Source organism: Biomphalaria glabrata, chromosome 1, assembly GCF_947242115.1.
Source record: "Biomphalaria glabrata chromosome 1, xgBioGlab47.1, whole genome shotgun sequence".
NCBI lineage: Eukaryota > Metazoa > Mollusca > Gastropoda > Planorbidae > Biomphalaria > Biomphalaria glabrata.
Genome location: NC_074711.1, coordinates 4,157,312 through 4,175,735, shown reverse-complemented (window position 1 = coordinate 4,175,735; position 18,424 = coordinate 4,157,312). Strand labels below are relative to the sequence as shown.

The 18,424-nt window shown below is 35.6% G+C and overlaps 1 protein-coding gene across 9 annotated transcripts in view; it reads left to right on the top strand.

The window, feature by feature from the left end:
• LOC106079854 (cGMP-specific 3',5'-cyclic phosphodiesterase-like) overlaps positions 1 to 18,226 on the top strand; it is a 133,514-nt gene extending 115,288 nt beyond the window's left edge. For 5 of the 9 annotated variants that reach the window (XM_056013134.1, XM_056013316.1, XM_056012947.1 and 2 more), the window contains 9 exons: positions 3,388 to 3,497; positions 5,021 to 5,108; positions 8,463 to 8,563; positions 9,568 to 9,645; positions 10,202 to 10,340; positions 10,884 to 10,967; positions 11,858 to 12,262; positions 14,403 to 14,540; positions 15,678 to 15,811. In XM_056013134.1, the coding sequence (XP_055869109.1) occupies positions 3,388 to 3,497; positions 5,021 to 5,108; positions 8,463 to 8,563; positions 9,568 to 9,645; positions 10,202 to 10,340; positions 10,884 to 10,967; positions 11,858 to 12,262; positions 14,403 to 14,498 (1,101 nt within the window). In that variant the 3' untranslated portion in view covers positions 14,499 to 14,540; positions 15,678 to 15,811. Of the gene's footprint in view, positions 1 to 3,387; positions 3,498 to 5,020; positions 5,109 to 8,462; positions 8,564 to 9,567; positions 9,646 to 10,201; positions 10,341 to 10,883; positions 10,968 to 11,857; positions 12,263 to 12,843; positions 12,974 to 13,382; positions 13,400 to 14,402; positions 14,541 to 15,677 lie in introns of all 9 variants that reach the window. The other 4 variants (XM_056013439.1, XM_056013258.1, XM_056013374.1 and 1 more) reach the window with 4 other exon arrangements.
• Positions 18,227 to 18,424: the final 198 nt, after the last annotated feature.

The window sequence follows — 18,424 nt, the reverse complement described above, 5'->3', positions numbered from 1 at the left end:
ACATCCTAACAATAATGAAGTATATGCCCATATGGTTACACCGTCAAGAGATTTTTACTAATGTTTCTTGCATACATTTTAAAAGATGTTTCGAAATGTCGACACTATCAACAATGACTATAAGAGAATGCAAATGCCTGAACAAAGAAAAACAGTTTAATTACAAAGAAGAACGAAAAACCTGCTTCCGGTTATTTGTATTGCTCAGTAAGAAAGACGTAGTCATTACGAAGTATGCAATAGAATTAGACCGAGTTATCGTTATAGGTCTGTAGGTCACATTAAATAGTTTAGCCGTTTGATCGTCTTATGAACTGAGCCGAAGGCTCTTCGAGCTCTAAGTTTGAAAAAAAAAACCTGTTTGGACGCCAAACAGTAAAAAAAAAAAAAAAAAAAAGTGTGAACCCACAGTTCTGTTTGAGAGAGACCCGAGTCAATGCCTGTGTAAAGCATTGCTGTTTCCAATGCCTTTGGCCCCGGACGCATGCTTGGCTGAACATGGCCGAAGGCCGAGGACACCGGGAGTCTCCGCCATTTTCCTTCGTTATACCTAGCTAACCGTGGGGGACCCGCCATTTATGTAACGGTCCCTTGAGGAACAGCGCATGGATGTATGACAGGTTTATGGGGACTCTTTTGCAACTCTGCCCATGCAAGGGGTGGACTCTCGTCTACCCGTGGGCATCCCCACGGGAGGTATGTTTCGCCATTCATTTAGCCTAGTTACCCCTCAAGTAACCGTTTCCACCCGGCTGTCACGATGAGGCAGAACAGCGTACCCGGGAATAGTTTAGCCTATTTGTTTTAAGGGACTGGAATGCCATGGCCGGTGCCTAGCCAGGATTAATAAGGAGGAGGGTTGAGCGTGGGGCTAGAGACTCCACCCTTAAGACGGCAAGACTCAAACAAAAGACACAGTTGGAACATGCACAGTGTGATAGACCTTGATCTTGTAGTTGTTCAATGATGTCTTGCTACGACAGATTACTCCTGAGCAGTGCTTTTTTTGTAAAAAAAAAATAAATAGGTGCCGGTACTCATTGATTAGGTTCCGGTACTAAGTGATTGATTGCCTAACTATTAACTACTAATAAATTAATAATATACGTTAGAATACAAGAAAAGAAATAATTTTTTTCCCCGAATTCAAAAAGGTGCCGGTACGCCGTACCAGTGCGACAACAACAAAAAAAAAAAAAAAGCCCTGCTCCTGCGATGTCTGAGTTTCTTCTACAGGTGTATTAGGAACGTTTAAACTATTTATGGACAAGACCTACACATTAACAAGGTTGAAAGACTAATTAGATACTTGAATAAAGTTTAATGCAGAAAGTTCACAGTCGAGTCTCTGTCCGTAATGCGATGTTGCCGCCTTGAGGTTCTTACTCCCAACTGACTAATAATAACATCAATAAACTAGAACCCACTAATCTGTGACGTCACTAAATGTCACGTTCAAAGTGCGTCAACTATGACGCGTCTTTATACTAAATGTCTTAACAACAGCAATAACATGGAGGCCGAGACGGGAAGAGTGAAATCGGGTCATATAATGGCGTCGTACCGTCACGGAAAACCTAAAATCAGTGGACACCGGTTTGGCTGCCCGGTCGTGCGGTTTGCGCGCTGGACTGTCGTTCGGATTTATCGACGGTCGAGGGTTCAAACCCTGCCCGCTCCCATCCCCCGTCGTCCTGCGGGAGGTTTGGACTAGGAAGTAAACTATCTTCAACTCTGAAGGAACATCCGAAACATGTAAAACATTTTACAAACAAAAAACATTTTACAAGAGGCTCTAAACATCGCTGACGACCGATCTCTATGGAGACAACTTGCCGCCCTGGCCCTTTTGCACTGAAACGGAGAATCTTTGTAATATTAAAATGTTCGGGTTTCGACATAATGAACTGCCATTACTTTTCTTCGCTTATTTTAATCACCTAGTGAGCTCCGAGTAGACTCTGGAACAATAGACATGAGCATCTGATATTAATATTAATCCGCTATGAATTGAGCAAAGACCATCAATAAACTACAACTTTTGGTATTCACATCAGCTAATTATTTGGTCATGCTGACATAGTCATGGTCTGTTTCACTCGGAAACATGGCACGCTTCGAAGTCCAGGGGAAGTAATGCAAATTAAATCTTACTTCTGCTCGCAAGACGCTCTACCGCTGGTAGTGACATGTTTAACTATTTTATGAAGCTGTCTAGCTGATTTCAGAGAGTTCAAACTTCCAAAATGCCAGTGACTCTTCAGCTTAGCAATACGATATTAATCTTCAGTTTTTGAATCGAGCGTCTGAAATATTTTACTTCCCCTAAAGCATGGGACGGGTTGCCTGAATCAGCCAGTAAAACCAAAAACTTAGAAGACTTTCAGCGCATTGGAAACATACATGACTATATTAACACATGGATACTCATAGGATGTTGATTGGTCTTAGACTCCAGGGAATAGTCTCAGCCAAAACGTAAAACTTAAATATCAGAAGAAAAAAAGTTTTTTTTTAAAACATTTCTGCTGTCAGCCTTGAGAAAAATTACTTCACATGAACTCTCGCAAGCATTTGTTAGTTTCAGATCAAAATTTACATATTATGTAAGAATGGATATAATATGACACGCAATTAGAGGGACCGGTAGTATTCTAGCGCAAGTTAAAGTCATGTATCTTATCTTATATATTATAGACGTTACTTCAAAAGAGAAGATAATCACGTCCCACGCATTTCATGTGTCAATCTAGTCATGCGTGTTAATTGACTTAAACTCTGTTAAGTCGTTGGCTTTCCTGGCTGATTCAGGCAACCTATTCCATTCTCTTATGGTGCTAGGGAAGAAGGAGCATTTTAAGAGTTATCTCCCTTCTGTGTGTAGGACATTGGGCCCGCCATCCAGTGGGAGAGAAAACAAAACTAAACTTCAGTCCTGAGAGTCAGCAGAAGTGGGGGGTGGGGGGGGATTCACCTTCACGCTTTTTTTATGTTGTTACGATCATCTTGTTTACGATTGGAATCTTTTTGACATGCGTGGGACATGCAGAGGAACCCGCACGTACCCAGTTGACTGGGGAAAGCATACTTCTGGCGGATGGCCAGGATGGCTGCCTGGTCGTGCGGTTTGCGCGCTGGACTGTCGTTCGGACCTATCGATGGTCCCGATTCACCCGTCGTCCTGCGGGAGGTTTGGACTAGGAAGTAAATTATCTTCAAGTCTGAAGGAACATCTGAAAAATGGAAAACAAACAAAACAACATTTAATTTTGATAACTTAACGCCTACCTTAATCCTTACCGAAAATACTTATTTTGTAAGGGGAAATAACTTGTTCTTCCTACCTAAACCTCTGTACACTAAGGTTGTTTCCCTTTGACTTGACAGACAGGGGATCTTCGTCCAAAGTTTGATGCTGTAGAGGTCTTCGCTTTAATGGCGGCCTGTCTGTGCCATGACCTTGACCACAGGGGAACTAACAATGCTTTTCAAGTCAAGTAAGTATTAATTATGAATACTATTGCCTATCCATCCACTACAGCCCATGGAGGGCTCTGGCCTGCTTTAACACATCCTTCCATTCAGATCTCTCCTGGGCCTTTCGTCTCCACGCCCTAACCCCAAGCTGCTTCAGATCTGCTTCCACGTCATCTATCCATCGCATTCGGGGTCTGCCTTTGGGTCGCCTGCCTTTTGGTTTTTGCCTGTATACGATTTTCGCCCCTCTGTTGTCTGACATTCTTTCAAGGTGACCTGCCCAACGTAGTCTGTTCTTTTTTATTTCGTTCACTATTGGTGGGTCTTCATATAATTGATATAACTCATGGTTAGTGCGTGTCCTCCACCCTGTTTCATCCTGTATGGCACCATAGATTTTCCTAAGAATTTTTCTTTCCCAAGTGTTAAGTAAATTTTCAGATGTCTTTGTCAGTGTCCAGGTCTCACTTCCATACATTGCTGCTGGTCTTATTATAGTTTTGTATATTATTTTCTTGGTTTTCCTTGAAATCGTTTTGCTCTTTGCCTATATATACAGTTTCTATTGGCGTGGAACAGTTGATACATGTACTTTATAATTAGAGTCTACCCATCCATTCACAACGTATAGGCCTATAGATTTAGAATCGAGTCTAGATATAGTTTTTACTGGTAAAACTTGTAAATTGTGTTTTATTTTTTAAAATTTAACTGACTGTATAACATAGTGCGCTGTTTCTCAAACTGTTTCCTTAACGGAACACTTCGAACATTCTGATTAGGCCCTATATAGCGGAACACTTTGCTTATTTTTTTAGAGAGGTTAATTCACGTGGTGGCCTACTGGTTAATTATTCCTGTTGTCATGGAACACTTATTCAGGACTCACAGTTAGGTAAACACTGACGTACAGCTATCTTAGTACATCATTTGGAAATGTTTCATACTTCAATGACAAAATATGAAGGTCGCAGCTGGAACTGTGTAGCCACGTTAAATATAGTGAGCTCCTCATTAATCTACAGACTCGAAGAGAAAAGCCTTTTTAAGCTATGTCAATTTTTAATCCACAAAAATTGTTTCAATGTTCTTGTACAGTTTTATGTAAATTTCCAACACCATTTTATTGTCATTAATATTTGGGAAGCATATTTTATATAGGCAAGATGTACCACGTGTGAAACCTCAAACTGTTTATACATATGCAAAGGTGATGAACAACAAAATTGTGACTACTAGTAATAAATTAGTCTTGCTTTATGTAACACTATTTAAACACTAAAATAGTTACTTTTTGGCGTTTTAGAGGGTCTGAAGTTTAAAAACTGTTTGTTATGTGTACTCTTGAATTTGTTTGCATTGTTTGCCTAGTTATAGCCTAATGGTATCATTCTTTAGTAATGTCTTCTCACGTTTATGCGAAACAAAGAAATACATTATCTAATTGTTTTAATATTTTTTAATATTATATTTTATTATATTATTTAATATTTTTTAGTTGCACAATGCAAAATAATGCAATAACTTGATATTTCTCTGACAGAGTGGCTTCCCCATTGGCTATGTTGTACAGTACCTCTGTGTTGGAACATCATCATTTTGACCATTGCATTATGATCATCAATAGCGAGGTGAGTTGGTTACAGTGAACTGTTTTGAACAGCACAATGAAGCGCCTACCTACTTGTTAAAGTTAAAGGCCCAATGTACATGCAAAAGTTAAAGGCTCAATCTACATGCGAAAGTTAAAGGCCCAATTTACATGCAAAAGTTAAAGGCTCAATCTACATGCGAAAGTTAAAGGCCCAATGTACATGCAAAAGTTAAAGGCCCAATGTACATGCAAAAGTTAAAGGCCCAATGTAGGCCTACATGTGAAAGTTAAAGACCCAATCTGCATGCAAAAGTTAAAGGCCCAATGTACATGCAAAAGTTAAAGGCCCAATTTACATGCAAAAGTTAAAGGCCCAATGTACATGCAAAAGTTAAAGGCCCAATTTACAAGCAAAAGTTAAAGGCCTAATCTTTATGGAAACGTTTGTTTGTAAAATATTTTACATGTTTCCAATGTTCCTTCAGAGTTAAAGATCATAAACATCCTTTCCCAAATTTACTGTCTAAAGTTATTCTTCAAGGTGCAGAGGAGGGAGCATGAAGACAGGGTCGTCAAAAGAAATGATTGTTGGATAATGGACTGGGCTCTCTCTTGATATCTTACTTCTTATTTAAAGTAACGTCTGTAATATATAAGATAAGAAGATAAGATGCAAAGAACAGCTGCTGACCAGGAAAAGGGAGGGATTTGGTTATGCTAACTGATGATGAGTCCAAACCTCCTGCAGGACAACGAGGGATAGCAGCGGGCAGGGTATAAATGTGTGACCCTTGAGAGTTAAAACCCCAATCTCTAAGGTAGACAGGCCCTTACCTAACTTTCAAAAGTACTATGTATTACAGTTCTCTAATAGGTCTCTAATAGATCTCTAATAGGTCTTTAAACATTCTGCCTGAATCTTCATCCAAATCTAGAATCTATTCTAGATCTTTGTTCTAGGTTTTAATCATACATACTGGACAAATATTTATTTGATAGAGGTAGTAAAGTGTAGTGATACTTTTTATTAACACATATATGACTTGGCGTGAAACTTGATGTGAAATTATGCACTCCTTCTTAATCTTTGGACTACAAAATGTCGTATATAAATGATACCTAATACATATACTTTACTATTGCAAATCACTATGGCTAAGTTGCAGTGAATTCAGAACACTGCATGGATAGTGCTACTAATACATCTACTTATCAATGGGGATGATCCTGGGATAGTGCTACTAATACATCTACTTATCAATGGGGATGACCCTGGGATAGTGCTACTAATACATCTACTTATCAATGGGGATGACCCTGGGATAGTGCTACTAATACATCTACTTATCAATGGGGATGACCCTGGGATAGTGCTACTAATACATCTACTTATCAATGGGGATGATCCTGGGATAGTGCTACTAATACATCTACTTATCAATGGGGATGATCCTGGGATAGTGCTACTAATACATCTACTTATCAATGGGGATGATCCTGGGGTAGTGCTACTAATACATCTACTTATCAATGGGGATGATCCTGGGGTAGTGCTACTAATACATCTACTTATCAATGGGGATGATCCTGGGATAGTGCTACTAATACATCTACTTATCAATGGGGATGATCCTGGGGTAGTGCTACTAATACATCTACTTATCAATGGGGATGATCCTGGGATAGTGCTACTAATACAGCTACTTATCAATGGGGATGATCCTGGGATAGTGCTACTAATACAGCTACTTATCAATGGGGATGACCCTGGGATAGTGCTACTAATACATCTACTTATCAATGGGGATGATCCTGGGATAGTGCTACTAATACATCTACTTATCAATGGGGATGACCCTGGGATAGTGCTACTAATACAGCTACTTATCAATGGGGATGACCCTGGGATAGTGCTACTAATACATCTACTTATCAATGGGGATGATCCTGGGATAGTGCTACTAATACATCTACTTATCAATGGGGATGACCCTGGGATAGTGCTACTAATACAGCTACTTATCAATGGGGATGACCCTGGGATAGTGCTACTAATACATCTACTTATCAATGGGGATGACCCTGGGATAGTGCTACTAATACATCTACTTATCAATGGGGATGACCCTGGGATAGTGCTACTAATACATCTACTTATCAATGGGGATGATCCTGGGATAGTGCTACTAATACATCTACTTATCAATGGGGATGATCCTGGGGTAGTGCTACTAATACATCTACTTATCAATGGGGATGACCCTGGGATAGTGCTACTAATACATCTACTTATCAATGGGGATGACCCTGGGATAGTGCTACTAATACATCTACTTATCAATGGGGATGACCCTGGGATAGTGCTACTAATACATCTACTTATCAATGGGGATGACCCTGGGATAGTGCTACTAATACATCTACTTATCAATGGGGATGATCCTGGGATAGTGCTACTAATACAGCTTTTTATCAATGGGGATGACCCTGGGGTAGTGCTACTAATACATCTACTTATCAATGGGGATGACCCTGGGGTAGTGCTACTAATACATCTACTTATCAATGGGGATGACCCTGGGGTAGTGCTACTAATACATCTACTTATCAATGGGGATGACCCTGGGATAGTGCTACTAATACATCTACTTATCAATGGGGATGATCCTGGGATAGTGCTACTAATACATCTACTTATCAATGGGGATGATCCTGGGATTGTGCTACTAATACATCTACTTATCAATGGGGATGATCCTGGGATAGTGCTACTAATACATCTACTTATCAATGGGGATGATCCTGGGATAGTGCTACTAATACATCTACTTATCAATGGGGATGATCCTGGGATAGTGCTACTAATACATCTACTTATCAATGGGGATGATCCTGGGATAGTGCTACTAATACATCTACTTATCAATGGGGATGATCCTGGGATAGTGCTACTAATACATCTACTTATCAATGGGGATGACCCTGGGATAGTTCAATGCTACAGATATGTTTCAATTGTGCTTATTTAAATGATGTCTTGTTTATTGGCGAGCACAGTGTTTGAGTGTTTAAGCACTTGGCTTCCAAACCTGGGGTCCTGGGTTCGAATCTCATTGAAGACTTAAATTTTTAGGACGCCGATGAGTCCACCTAGCTCTAATGAGTACCTGACTATAGTTGGGGAAAGTAAAGGTCGTTGTGCTGGCCACATGACACCTTGCTTGTTAGCTTGTGGCTGAAGAAACAGATGGCTTAAACATCATCTGCCCTAGAGATCGCAAGTTCTAAAAGGAAAGCTTTACTAGGTCATATTTTTGTGATAAGCCTCTGTTACCCTTACTAAGGCATTCCTGCACTTGCTTTAGTTCTGTTTTTTTTATACATCCTACAGGGAAACAACATATTTCAATCTTTTCCACCTGAAGAGTACCGACGTGCCATTAAAATTTTAGAACATGCCATCTTGTCCACAGACCTGGCACTTTATTTTAAGTAAGTTCTATACATAGAATATATATTTTAAAAGGATATATTAACAGGATAAGAAAGCTTAAATCATTAAGACTGGCCATTCTTTCAATGTGCTAGACCATTTTGCACGACTGGGAGGTAAGCATCACTGTCAAAAGAATTACATCTGTATAACCTACCAAGTCTAGCAAGCAAGAGGAATTTTCCATCATTTAGGGGCCCGGGGGGCTTGAACTCTTTGGGGTCCCCTGTACTTTGCATAAATTTTCAATGTAAAACACACTCATTTGGGTGCCATCCTCAAGATTTTCAAATTCTCCCCTCCTTCCCTACACCCTAGTTACGCCACTATACCAAGCAATAGTTCTCTTAACCCTACTCTATACAGCTGAGCTCTGGATGCTATACAATAAGCAACAAAATTTCTCAGACCCTTCCATTAAAGTGTAAGTATTTCAAGATGGACAATGTCATATAATATGGCAAGGTAAACACTACAACTAGTGATGTTTTAGTCAAAACTGGCAAGGACAGTGTAGAAGCTCTGTCTATGGTTTGGCAGATGTGTATGACATGGCACCTATCACATATTGGGGAAATCCTTATGCCAATGTCAATCTTAAAGATTGATGATGACTTAACGGAGGTGCACTTTGGAAACACCTTAAAGACCAGCTTAGGTACCAATGGCATAGAAGTCTACAGCTGACCGCAAGTGACTTCCAAAATTGGCACCTGGACAAATCTTACAAAGGTGATGGTTAGTATAAGTAAGTACACTTGAAACCAAAAGAAAAGCTACTACTGAAGACAGGTGAAGACCTTGAGAAAGAGAACTTAAATTAATCTTTTGCAGACAATGTTTATGTGTTTCATGTGACAAAATATTTAGGTCTCAGTTGAAATAATGTACTCTTCTTTAATCTCTGAATTCACTTTTTGACTTATATTATATTTCCTAGTTAGAAAGAAATATATAAATATAAATATTTTATCTCTAAATGTGCGCTCATAACTATTGACAGGAAGCGTGGCGATTTCAAATCATTAGTGGAAAATGGGGAAAGAGAATTTCTAGAAGAAAACAAAAAAGATTTATTAAAGTAAGTTTCTAATGTAATTCTGTGTGTATGTGTGACAGTAGATGGCTATTCTTGTACTGAGTCATTGCTATTATTAGATGGCTGATTTGTGTTCATCAAACGTATCCCTCTAATAGTCTCCATATTTACCTTTATGCATTTCTCAGCTGTGACCTATGAAACTGATTAGCTATTTATATATTTTAGTTGTCATACACATTTTTTGATATTTTATAAAAGGATATGGACTTTTGTTCAGTCGTCTCAGTGGCCCTGGGTTCATACCCTGCCCACTGCCATTCCCCGTCATTTTGTGGGAGGTTTGGACTAGGAAGAATTATCTTCAACTCTGATGGAACATCCAAATCATGTAAAACAAACAAGCAAACATTACTGTTTAAATAGAAGGTCACATAAATGGTTATATAAAAACATACATGCACATCAGTATAAGCTCAAACATAACAAAACTAAGAATAGAAAAGTAACAAAAAAAATAGGTTTACTATGTGCTCTCCAACAATAAAATCACTAAATGGTATGTTCAATTTTGAAAAAAAAAAATGTTTGACCATAGGGCTATGATGATGACTGCCTGTGATGTAGCAGCCATTACCAAGCCATGGAAAATTCAAAAAGAGATAGCCCAGCTTGTGACGGCAGAATTCTTTGAACAAGGGGACATTGAAAAAACTCAACTAGGAGAAAAGCCGATAGTAAGTAGTATTGACAACATTTAGACCTAACAGTAGACCTAACAGTAGACCTAACACTTTGGATTACTAGCTTAAGTAAGTAAGAGTGACAAATTTTTAATGAATAGTTACATACGTGTCTCAATTGCTTCACACTTGAGAACCCTAAACCACAATTAGTAAGAAATGATTTACAATTAATAGCTTAAATCTTAGCTTACCTACAAAATTACTAAGAAGATAATTACTACATGTAGACATTTTACATTTTTAAATTGCTTCTTATCTTCTAGTAATGGAAATAATTACCTATTATATTACTAAGAAGATAATTATTACAAGTATAAATGGGTTAATCAGAGCTTGCTCGGCTATGCAATTAAATTAAGCAAGGGCCACATACATTAATACAAAATGTGGACTCTCTAAAACTAATGTTTGCATATTTACAACAGAGGATAACTCTGTTAGATTTTTTAGATAACTCTGTTGCATTTTTAAATTGCTTCTTACCTTCTAGTTACAGAAATAATTTTAATTAATAAAATAATGAATTTTGTTCAGCCTATGATGGACAGAGAGAAAAAAGATGAGCTGCCTAAAATGCAAGTGGATTTCATTGACTTCATATGTGCTCCAGTATATGAGGTAGGCTAGATATTAGAAGTATACAAGGTAGACATTAGAAGTATATAATAGAAGTACCAAGTAGACATTAGAAATATAAGATGGAAGTAGACATTAGAAATATAAGATGGAAGTAGACATTAGAAGTATAAGATGGAAGTAGATAATAGAAGTATAAGATGAAAGTAGACATTAGAAGTATATGACACTGACATTGGAAGTATATAGATCTAGGTAAGATAAGATAATTTGTATTGGTCCAATAAAATGGAAATTCTGTTTGACTACAATTGACCACCACATATAAGAGGTAAATATTGGAAGCATATAATGTACACATTAGAAGTAGGCCAATATGAGGTAGACATTACAAGTAGGCCAATATGATGTACACATTAGAAGTAGGCCAATATGAGGTAGACATTAGAAGTAGACCAATATGATGTAGACATTAGAAGTAGACCAGTATAAGGTGGACATTAGAAGTAGACCAATATGAGGTAGACATTAGAAGTAGACCAATATAAGGTAGACATTAGAAGTAGGTCGACAAAAGGTAGACATTAGAAGTAGGCCAATGTGAGGTAGACATTAGAAGTAGGCCAATATGAGGTAGACATAAGAAGTAGCCCAACATAAGGTGGACATTAGAAGTAGACCAATGTGAGGTAGACATTAGAAGTAGGCCAATATAAGGTAGACATAAGAAGTAGCCCAATGTAAGCTAGTTATTAAAAAAAACGATAATTTTTAAACCTTTGATATTCCTTTTTTTTTTGTCAGCTATTTAAACCGAAAATGTGAAATTAAATATTTTACTATATAAGATAACCAATAACATTTTTCTGGATTCTTTCTTATTAAGAAATTATTAAAATGTATTCTTTTATAAACTTTTCCTTACAATCAAGGCATTTGCTAAAATGTTCCCAAGTCTACGGCCATTGCATGAGGGTCTTTTGGCTAACCGTAGAAATTGGAGCCAACTAGCCAACAATGAATATGTTGATGACATGGCCATCTCACCAGCGCCCTCCAGCACTAAACTGACAGGTGACGGCACTAAGATCAAGTCTAAGACTGGCACAAAGAAAGCCCAGCGGTCACCAAAGAGTCAGAGGTCACCCATGCTCATCAGAAAATCTCCCCTGGTCACCAGAAGGCTCTCAGATCCTAATGAAGTTTTTAAAAGAAATGGACAAGTTGCCACCCATAAAATAAAAATGGCTTCCACACAAAGAGAATGTCAGGGATTTCCACCTAGCAGAGGGAAGGCCCAAAGCAAAGTTTCCAGCCGAGAAGGCCAGCCACTAGCTGTGGGCATCTCCGTTTATTTGTGCTTCTTCAGTGTCTCACATAAGCCTAATAGCTTCCTTGTGGATTCTCATTGTTGTAGTGTCATATTTGGAGTCAACATATAATGTTCCTTTCAATCTGTTAGAAACCACCATATTGGCTTCAAGTACTTTGTACTGCACTCAACATCAAATATTATTGTATTTAATTTCTTAATTTACACAATAAATGTGTAACAGGCTTGACTTGCTAGACCTGCTGCATCAACATAGCAAGTTTTCATTATTCTTATCAAAAGAAAACATTGCTTTTATTTAACTAAAATTTTGTTGTAATCAGCACCAAGTGGAAATTAGAAACAAAGCTGGTTAGCAAGTCTACACAATTTATGTTTGCCTAATATAATTGCAATGTGTATGCAGCAGTTTAATACAAAATATTTCTATGTCATTTATTGGTTGGAAAAAAAAATATTTTTTATAATTTTATTGATAATCTTTATCTTAGGGTATTGTATAAATATATTCACAGATATTGTCTTCTGCACAAAATTATATGTTGTCTTTTTTTTTGCCAAAATTTCTGTATCTGTTTCCTGTAGCTGTTTGCTAAAGTGTCAGAATCTTTGAAGCCATTAAATGATGGTTGCCAAGAGAACCGACAACACTGGAAAGACATGTCCAATACAATGCAGCTTAAAACAGATGTCCAAAAGGAGGACACCCATTCAGGTGCCATAACCACATTCAGCTTCACATCATATACAAAGTATTGAGTTTTGTCCCCTAATTCACGCAAACTTTTTATTTTTAATTTGACATTAACTACTAACTCGTTTTATTTTTCATCTGCAACTAAAAAGCATTATATTTAAGCAATACATTATGATTTCAAGTCTAACATTTTTTGAGACAGTAACTTACTGAGGACTCATTTGTCACTTTAAAAACAGTTCTGTTTTATTTATGTTCTTCAGTGTCTTTAGATTAAAATATGGAAGGTCTCTATTTGTTTGTTAACTAAATAGTAATTTTTTATATTTATTTCTCTTCTTTTTTTTTTGATTAATAACCTTAACAATATGTACATTTTAACACTTTTATTTTTTCTGAAATTGAAACCTTGACCTTTAAATTTCAGCCAAAAGTAAATTTATGGTAACTGTTTCATTTAGTAGCTTTTATTTCTAGAGCCCTCTTACTAAATATGGTTTACTTGTAAGCTGGAAGCTAATTATAGAATCTCAAAAGTCTTTTGTAAATACCTTTAAATGTTAAGTATAAAAAGATATTTACAAAATGAATGGTTCTGGTATAGAAACAAATATTTGTATTGTATTTATTTATGTTTATCATGATTTAACTGAAGAATTAAAATCCTTATTATTTAAAAGCCAACATATTTTGTAAAAAGTTGATTATATTTATATTTATTCTTTCTGCCTACAAAGTATTTCTCTTAAGAAATGTAGGACCTCTAGAGAAGCTTTAAACATTGTTACCTTTAGTTCAAAGATTATATTTCATTAAAATACTAAGAAACTCAAATTTAATGTGAATTTTTTGATTTTATAGTTTTCGTTAGTAAAATAAAATGCAAGAGAAATTGAAATATAAGAGGATAGAAAGTATTCCTATGATTACTTCCCTTTGACCAGCCATCAAATACATAATCCATGCTATTTTATTTCTGGTTCATAATGTTTATTTACTTATAAATTATATTTATGGGCTTTCTGTTGTTGCATGCATGTGTCCTTTTTTTTAAGTAGTACCGTAACTTATTAGTATATAGCCCAATTTTTGAAAAATTCCAATTGAAAAAATAATTTTAGGCTTATAATGGAAATCTTTAAAAGTAAAAACAGAAAAATACATCAGTTAGCTCTAAAGTTCTGCTTAGACTTTTATTTCTTTTATATAAAGCATTTACATTAAATACATTTCTTTAAAGAAAGTAGGCTACTCCTTTGAAACCTTGTGATTTATAGGGCGAATTATATAAGAATGATGTAAAGGTCATTTGTTTCTATGGCCAACGGTTAACAAGGGTGCCATATGCAACCAATAGTATATGTAATGCAGTAATTATTTCCATTTAAATCAATACATCTCCTTTGCATATCAGCATTACTGTTGTCTATTTCAACTTGCTCTGCAGGAGAAAAGCCCAAAGAAGACGAAGCCAGAAGTGAGCCTTCTCAACAAAACTGTGAAACATACAAAACCCAGCCAGAACCCCAAGACACAGCGTTGACAAGTAAACACGACCAAAAGACAAAAGAACATGTAAATGTAGGTAAATAATGTTGTACTAAAACAATTATTCACTACTAAGGTGACCTCAGATGAGCTGAATATGTTCTCAGTTTAATTCAGTCATTGCACAAGGACTACAAAACGTATACTAACCGACAGAAATGTCAAACACTTTAATCAATAGATTCAATAAGAATAACTTCATAAACCCAAAACATAATAAAGAATTACAATGGATATATTTGTTAAGCTAAACTAATCAAATTTGTTAACCCGGTAAGGGTCAATTTTACAAATTGTGCAGAGAATGTTTTACTAATTTGAAAAAAATCAAATAATTACAGTAACAATAAGTATGTCCCCTTGGGTCAACATTAAAAATAAATATTTAAAGACTGTAAATAGTAAAAGTAAATTTCTGCTTTTAGACCTTGTGGTCTATAGAGACTGTAATTCCCTAAATATTTATTTTTGTAGTTTTAATGATGTAACTTTTTTCAGAACATCACCTAAAATATTATTTTATACTAAAAATAGAAAATATAATTTATTTCTGTTATTCTTATCTTAAAAATTACTATTATTTTTTTTTATCAGTAAGTTATAGTTCAGTATTCAATGCATTCTGTGGCATTTGACGTCTCATGATATGTTCTTTACTTATATTGTGATTTAAGAGATTAATTCTTGATAGGCAACCTGTTCATCAATTGTAATCACCAGGTGGTGAAGCATTTTCAGCCTATTTCTTACTTTGGTCACCACCTGAGATCCTCCTTTTATACATTATTGCTATCATATTTTGTAATCTTCTGTTGTGGATTATCAAATAGTTAAAAAGCTATTTTATAAATAGTTTTTTTTTATTTATTAATGTATGAATAGCCCATATGAATTGTGGAACAAAAACAAGCTGTCATCTATGAACTTCAGTGGCTTAGCTAGGGATTTAGGGGCCGGGGGGCTTGACCTCTTGAGGGTCCCCTGAATTTCGACAGAAGATAATGGCGTAATATTTAATGTAATAACAAATTTCTGACACTCATTTCTGATTTTCAAATTGGACCCCCCCCCCAACCCTATGCCACTGCTAAACTTAAAGAAATTAAGTTAACTGATGATGTAGTTGTTGACAAACTAGCAGATTTAGATAACAATGGTTTTATTGTTTCTCCAGGCTCATAGTGTAGGTAATGATTTCAAGACTACTATTTATTCGAATGCACATGTGGTCCCACATATTCAAGCAGATGTCAAGAGTGAAAGTAAATGTAAAAAGACATCCAAACACGTAGAAACCAGAAAGTCCTCAAAATCATCAAAAAGTCATTTTTGCTCCATCAGCTGACCTGTGGCAACATGTAGTAGTCCATCATTTTTTCTATTTGTTAATATCTTAATGTATTTATTTCACAAACAATTCTGTGATGTAGTGTTGTACATTTTGTGACTGCAAGATAAGTGATGCACAGTTGTCAGAATGTTTGTGACTGCAAAATAAGAGATGCATAGTTGGCAAAATGTTTGTGACTGCAAGATAAGTGATCCATAGTTGGCAAAATGTTTGTGACTGCAAGATAAGTGATCCATAGTTGGCAAAATGTTTGTGACTGCAAAATAAGAGATGCATAGATGGCAAAATGTTTGTGACTGCAAGGTAAGTGATGCATAGTTGGCAAAATTTTTGAGACTGCAAGATAAGTGATGTATAGTTGGCAGATATTTGTGACTACCAGATATGTGATGCATATATGGCAGATTTTTGTGACTGAAAAATAAATGATATATAGTTGGCAGATATTTGTGACTGCCATATATGCGATGCATAGTTTACAGATTTTAAGTGCTTAATTGACAGAATTTCGGTGATAAAAAATTATGTGTTAAATTTTGTGGATGTTTATGTGACTTTAAGAAAGCTACCTTTTTAGGTTATGACTTTATTTACTTCATGTTTATACCCAAACTTTGTATTCAAATGTGATAACATTTTTGTGTTTTGTATTATAAGAGTTACAATATAATACAGATAACTTTTTCAGATGTGTTTATTATGAAGTTGTGTATATTTTCTACATAATCTTTACGCACCAGTACACCAATTATTTCAATACAGATTTTTGCTTCTATAGATGGAATAATCAAATTAAATGACATACTAAACATTTGGAATTGTGGTGAAAAAAACTAAACTGCATGGTAAACAATTCATCAAATTGTTGTTTTCTTTCATTCCATCTCAAATCAGAATAGGTTAAGAGATTAAATTTTATCTGATTTTTTTTTTTTAATTAAAGTTCTAAAAGGAATGGATCGTGCAAAGTTATTTCTGTACTACTAGTTGGCAGTAAATAAAAGCATCAGATGACTTTTTTTTATTCTTCTCCAGCTTATATCCTGTGGTATCAAATCTTTGGTGAAACTAATATTACAACAGTATTGGCAAAACTTTTGACACTTTTATTTGTATCAACAGAGATATGTAGTTGTTTATAGTTTGTAGTTCATAATTTCTGATAATCTATCTAAAAATATTGAAACCTTCCTTTTACCTGCCTAAACAGACCACTTCAGGGTCTGATTTTGAGTTAGTTTCCAGTTTCCACACAATCTCTCTTTGTAACCTTGCTTTTATAAGTTTTAGATATTACTTCAGACATTAAAATTGTTATGTCCTAGCCCAAATTCTGTATGGGACTACAGGGAATGAATCCATGCAGGATTTGGGCTTGGTACCAAGGTGATGACAGTCTGAAACACATGCCACATGCACAGCAGCCACCCAGTTCATGCAAGTTCTTGCAACTGCTAAGCAAAGTTTTGGCTTTTAATTTTGAAATAAAACATTTGACAACAGTTGTTGTGTTTTTAACTAGTAATTTATAGTAAAATTTAATTTTAGAGAAGCTTAAATACTATCTTTATGATTTTATAAAAATATAATAGTTTTATAGCATACTGATGGGTTTTAGCTTGAATCAAAGAATTTATATTCCCTATGCTTGTCAAATATTAATATTGGGAGTTTCTTTACAATCCAGTGTCTAAACATTATTTATTTTATAAACTTTTTTTTTTAAATAGTAAAAAAAAATCCTTTCATAAAATGAAAAGATCATTCAGCTCAAACGAAGACCCATGTCGAAAAAAAATAAAATAACCATGTCGTCATTTTTAAGTGCGGGCGAAGGTTCAATGAAGAAGATTGCTGGTATTGACCCGCCTGTAGTCTTTATATCTTTGCTATGGAATAAAACACATGAAATTAGTTGGCCTTCTTCAGTCGTAGAACGACTACGGTTCATCTCACACTTTCTCATGTGGCTGTGGAGCCCTATTTTGGAGAGACACTCCCACCCATGAATATCACAAATATGTACATAAAATTATACCCACATTAAGTCAAGTTGTTTCAAGGGGGAAAAAAAAGCTTTTAACTTTTGCACATAAGTGAATGCGAATGTAAAGCTGATATGCTTATACCGAGTCATACCAATCAGTTCTTAACACAGTGCCATTTTGTTCAAACCCTCAATAATTTTTTTTTTTACTATTTACTATACATTACCTTTTTTCTAAAGTCTGATGCAATGTTTGAAAAAAAGCATGGTATAAAATATGCTAAGCAAAAGGAATATTCAACAAACAAGTCAGATGCATGCAGGTCTCACAGTGCATCTTCTTTATAATTTTAACTTATGTCCTAAGTACTATATTTTAATATACTGCATACAAAAAAATACATAGCTGTTACTATAGTACTATCTGTATAATTTAAATTAAATTTATATTTGTACTGACGCTTTAAATCATATATTAAAGTTGTAAATTTTACGTCCCATTTCTTTGGCCTTACACAATTCACTCTATTTGCAACAAGAAAGCCAAAAAAAGAACAACCCATACAGTTATTAGAAACGATAG